General features: G+C 42.9%; 1 protein-coding gene across 2 annotated transcripts in view; it reads left to right on the forward strand.

The window, feature by feature from the left end:
• DGLUCY (D-glutamate cyclase) overlaps positions 1–6,015 on the forward strand; it is a 92,022-nt gene extending 86,007 nt beyond the window's left edge. For both annotated transcript variants that reach the window (XM_074956121.1, XM_074956119.1), the window contains exon 13: positions 5,050–6,015. In XM_074956121.1, the coding sequence (XP_074812222.1) occupies positions 5,050–5,190 (141 nt within the window). In that variant the 3' untranslated portion in view covers positions 5,191–6,015. The remainder of the gene's footprint in view (positions 1–5,049) is intronic.

The raw sequence follows: 6,015 nt of genomic DNA on the forward strand, positions 1-6,015 counted from the left end.
ATTTACGATGCTTCCCTTCAGGGTTGGGGAGCACATCTGGACTCACTGAGGGTACAGTGTCTATGATTGGAACAGGAAGCCTCACTCAATAGCAGCGTGCTGGAGCTTTGGGCAATCCACAGTGCATGGTTCACATTCTCACCGACAATACCACCGCAATGTACTGTGTGAACAAACAAGGGGGAGCACACTCCAGGATACTGTGCCTAGACATGATCAACCTGGGCAATTCTGCATTTAAGAGGACATCACTCTGATAGCTGTCCACTTGCCTGGCATGCAGAATTTTCTCATGGACCATCTCAGTGGGGTTTTCTACATGAGTCACAAGTGGTCCCTGAAGGTGAGGGTCCTCCCAGGTCGTCGTTGCAACTTGGGGCATTCCCATGGTTGACCTCTTTGCAATGAGCAAAAACAGGAAGTGTCACCTATTGTACTCTTGGTGGGGGTGTCTCAGCCTGAGCTCCCTCTCTGATGTCTTCCACTGTAGCTGGCAGTCGACTCTTCTGTATACTTTCTCCCCTATCCCGATCATTCCTCAGGTCATCCTCAAGCTCAAGGTGGATCAGGCCAAGCTCACCCTCACTGCTCCAGCACGGCTAAGGCAGTACTGGTTCTTGGACCTGATTGTAACGTTGGTTCAGCCTCCCATACCACTTCTTCCTCATCGCAACCTACTCACTCAGAACCATGGCATCACTCTCCATCCTGCACTTACCTCCCTACACCTTACGGCGAGGCTTCTGCATGGTTTAATGAAGAGAAAGAGCAGTGCTCAGTGTCCAGCAAGTACTACTCATTAGAAGGACGTCCTCTACTAGGATGACCTACTTAGCAAAGTGGAAGAGGTCTTCCATGTGGTCTGTGGCCTCCGGGATCCAACTGATGTAATCTTCTATCCAGGATACCTTGGAATACCTACTACATCTACAGAAATTGGGCCTCTCAGTCAGTTCACTGAGTGCATGTGGCAGCAATCTTTCATGTTCACAGAAACTCAATCTTTTCCAATCCCTTGATGACAAGATTTCTAAAAAGGACTTCTCCATTTACATCCTCTCGTCCAAGAGCCAGTCCCCTTGTGGGACCTAAACACAGTTCTGGTGGCTCTAATGGACCCTCTATTCGAGCCCCTTGTTTCCTGTCTACTGCCCCTTTTGTCTCAGAAAACCACATTCCTCATAGCCATTACATCTACAAGGAGGGTGCATGAGTTGCAGGCCTTGATGGGTGGGCCTCCTTACACACAGTTCTTCAAAGACAAGGTAACTTTACGACCACACCCAAAGTTTTTATCCAAAGTGGGGTCTCAGTTTCATTTGAACCAAGCAGTGCATTTACCTGTATTTTTTCCTAAGCTACATTCATCCCCAGAGGAACAGTACCTCCATACTTCGGATGTCAAACAGTGTCTAGCCTTTTACCTGGATAGGACTGAAGTGTTTCATGCTTTGCCTCACCTGTTCATGTCATATGCAGACTGCGCAAAGGGGCAAGCAGTCTCTTCACAGACCATCTCCAGATGGATAGCATCCTGTATCAAGATTGTGCATTAGATAGCTTGAACTGCACCTCCTCAGCTGATATGGGCTCATTTGATGAGAGTGCAAGCAATGGTGATAGTGTTCCTCAGTGACTTTTCCATATTTGATATTTGCCACATGGTCATTCATACACACGTTTACAGACCATTATGCTGTTACCGCATCTTCCAAGGTGGATGCAAGCTTTAAGAAGGACAGTCCTGTGATCCCTCTTTCGATAGACTCTTAGCATGCCTCTCCTGGACGGGGTACTGCTTGTGAGTCACCTAAAGGGAATACACTTCCACATCTACTTGAAGAAGAAGAAGAAACAGTTACTTACTGTAACTGTGGTTCTTCAAGATGGTATGCAGATGTGTATTCCACAGCCTACCCTCCATCTCCTTTGCATCGGAGTCTTCTCTCAGGGGCATTCAGAACAAAGGAACTCAGTAGGGTGGCGCTGTCTCATATAGCCAGGGGAGGGGCCACAGCCATGAGGTGCCACCCCTCTACAGGTACTGTCAGGCAAAATCTCCAGCTCCAACATGCTGTGTGCTCATGCATCTAAGTGGAATACATGTCTGTATCACATCTTGAAGAACCACCGCTAGAGTAAGTTTTGTCTTCCAGTAGATCTACATCTCAAAGAACCATTTCTTTTGGGAGTTGCTGTATTGCTAAAATTTCATTATTAGTATTACAAAATATACGGCACATCATTCACTCACACATTATGTACTATCACAAATTCAAGCTGAACTATAGTTGTCTGCATAAATGAACAATATATAAAGATGTATTATCCTTGTTTTGCTATTATTTATTTGCTTGTTAATTCACAAATGGGTTTTCCCCATTACTAGTGCAAATTAGTGCATTTCTACTGTATTACTTGCTATTTCTTCTATTAAATTTGAATCTCTTGTTGCCCTAATTTTTGCGCTCAGTTTAAAGTACTTTTGTAAACATTGGTTTGAGAGTGAATTGCAAAGAACTCCACAGCTAAGGAAAGGTGTTACACATTGTGTTTGCCCATTACAGACACACACACAGTAACGTGTCTGACAGTAGAATATAGTTTATCAAAGACAATCACATCATATTAAACAGGAGAAGTTTTTTCAGTGTAGTCAGGCCAGAGATCTTTAGCAAGTAAAATGTACTTGCTAAAGGTAAAAGAATTATAGCTACAAGATCAGAATAAATTAATCTAGTTTGTTTCTCCCTCATGAGTCAAGAGGAGAAATGTAGTTTACATCATTTTGCGTTCAGCAACACTTTTTGCATGGGGAAAGGGCTCATACTTAAATTTACAACTGGATTCTGCACTTGATATTGTGACAAAGTTCCTCCTCTGCCTTGGTGGGTCCTGGGCTTATTGGCGGATTTGCTCACCTCAGAGGTTCACAGCAGCCCTCAGTTTGGCCACTTTCGTGGCTCAAATCTGCCATTCATTCAGTTAGCCTCATCACTGGCTAGCATGGGGAAAAGGAAGAAGAACAATCCCTGCAGTCTCTGCTGATCCACCTAGTGGATCAGGGAACAGGCCAGAGACCTTCCCCTCTGGCGGAACCCACAGTCCAGATCAACTTCTCTGGTATCAAGTAGGGAGTTGGGGGAATAGAGGGAACCCAGGCCCGCCCTCTACTCCGGGTTCCAGCCCAGGGCCCTGTGGATTCCAGCTGTCTACAGTGGCTCCTGTAACAGCTGCGTGACACCTACAACTCCCTGGGCTACTTCCCCATGGTCTTCTCCCAACACCTTCTTTCTTCTCACCAGAGGACCTTCCTCCCAATGTCTGATAATGCTTGTACTTCTCAGTCTTCCAGTAGTAAGCCTTCTCACTCTCAGCTTCTTGTGCCTCTTGCTCCCAGCTCCTCGCACGCACACCACAAACTGAAGTGAGCGTCTTTTTAAACCCAGGTGCCGTGATTAGCCTGCCTGTCTTAATTGATTCTGGCAGCTTCTTAATTGGCTGCAGGTGTTCTAATCAGCCTGTCTGCCTTAATTGTTTCCAGAAAGTTCCTGATTGTTCTGGAACCTTCCCTGTTACCTTACCCAGGGAAAAGGGACCTACTTAACCTGGAGCTAATATATCTGCCTTCTATCACTCTCCTGTAGCCATCTGGCCTGACCCTGTCACAATATATTTAGATGTTAAAGTACAGTTATGATCAGAATCACGTCACTGTCTTATGAAAATCGGCACTTTTGCCAAAGATGAAGCCAGATGCATTCTATAAGTTGATTGATTGATTTGCTGTGTACAGTTTGACATAATGTAACTAGGCATTTTCTGGTTCTTTATTGTAAAAGCTGTGATTTATTTAAGACTGCTTTGGCTGTGAAATATATCACATGGATCAGGAAATTTAAGAAAGATAGCAATCATTATGGGGTACAGTTAAAAAAACGGTACCAGATAACGAATTTTTGATTGTTAATTGGCTTTGGGAGACTATTCCAATGCTTCCAGAAAAATTTCAAATGTAATCACACACAAAAGTACATTAAACATACATATAATAATGCTACAGTATACTTCATTTATATATCCAAACACTGTAATAAAACTGTTGTAATCAGTAGGGTTTGAAACATTTCCATACAAATAGTGTACATTTTATGAAAGGGAATACTTGACATTTTTGGTTTATGAATTCTTGTATCAAGCAAACTACAATTACTGAAAATGTTTCTTTTCTTTCCTTCCTGTTTCTCCTCTCATTGCATTAGGATCCAATCAGGTGTGGTGCTAAGCACCCGCAATTCTCACTGAAATCAGTAGAAGCTGAGCGTGCCGATCATTGTGCAAAGTTGGATATAGGTTGCACAGATTATCCCAGTATTTTCTATTTCTCTTTGTCCCCATCTGTTCTCTTTTCCCCTGTTCCTTTTCTTTAAAATCTGTCTGTTTCTGATGGGTGTATATATCAGGAAATAAGTTAGTTAGGGATGAGAATCCCAAAGGGTAGCAGAAGCCCTTCCACAGGTGAATGTATGTTACTTATGGGGAGACCCCCCCCACACGCACACAGAGCCAGCCCTAGCCCTTAAAAGCAGTCAGTTAGGATTAGCCCTAAAAGAACAAGTCACGTCGAGGCTGCTTTAAGCCATTATTATCTGGGGGAACCAGATAGTCTTTAAGATGCTTTGTGTGAATATGTATTTGGTTCTACTTTGTGAAATTTACTAACATGAAGCTAGCCAGAATCTCAACACAGTGGATTGAAATTTCGGAATAGACACTAATGTGCTTTTGGTTTGGTACCATTAACATTGCTCAGTAATTAAAGGGTATCTATGAATACTGGCTTTTGTTAATTCCTTAGCACTTGCATTTCCTGCTACTACAGGTACCCTTTGGCCTCCTTAGAATGGGAATGTTTTTGATACTGCTAGCCAAAATAAATTCTTAGGAAGATATGGTCACAGTCTTCTAATGTTTAATTGAAAGATTTTGAGGAATATTTCTTTGCCTTATTAGGTACATTAATAATATATTAATAATACCTTTTTTTAGGAAGAAAAGTTGCTGAAAACACTTATAAAGCATGGAGTCCGTAGTGGAGTAACTGCTAGTCTCGAAATGGAAGTGGATGGACTGCCCTTCTACAACATACACTCACTTATGATTGAAAAACTGCTGGAGCAGATACTGTAATGACTTTTCCCTAACCATTTCTAAACTCTAAAGTTTCTATAAGATTATCTCTCCACCCGCAATCTAACAACAAGGTATGGAAGACCAGAAAAGGCTTGTTCTATATATGTAGGTACTTATGTGGCCTCCATCACTAGTATCTGAGCATCTTACAATCATTAATGATTATCCTTCTAACATTGCTGTGAAATAGGAAAGTTTCATTAGCCCTGTTTGGCAGATGAAGACATGAGAGAGGGAGAGATTAAATGATTTCATCAAGATCACGCAAGAGGTCTGACACAGGCCTGAATCCAGCTTTCAAGAGTCCTAGGCTCGTGCCTTCACCACAAGCCCATCTTTCCTGTTTGATAAGTATAAAACTCTGAGTTATGACAACTCACTCATACAATCTATGGCCTTATATAGTAAAAGATGACCATGTTTCATGAAAAAAATCAAAAGTCTCTTGCCATTAAATGCAGAAGTGTTATCACCCTTGCCTTTTCCTCTGTTACTAATTCACACAGCTGCAACAGGAAGCAGTGCTTGTAGCAACTTGGTTTTTAAAAGACAGTATGGAAAGCAGCTCCAATAAAGATGCAGGTTAAAAAAAAAGAGGCTTTATGGCAGTGAAAGTCCTAAATGTATCATCTACACCAGAGGTTCTCAAACTGCGGTCCGCAGACCACCAGTGGTCCACAAGCTCCATTCAGGTAGTCTGCGGATAGTTCCCTCTAAGGTGCGTGCCTGGGCGGCTGCACACAAGAGAATGAAGGGCCACCCATCCAATTAGTGGAGCCGCGCAGGCAGGGCTTCACTAATTAGGTGCCTGGATCCTGGAGA

Source organism: Natator depressus, chromosome 6, assembly GCF_965152275.1.
Source record: "Natator depressus isolate rNatDep1 chromosome 6, rNatDep2.hap1, whole genome shotgun sequence".
Lineage (NCBI taxonomy): Eukaryota > Metazoa > Chordata > Testudines > Cheloniidae > Natator > Natator depressus.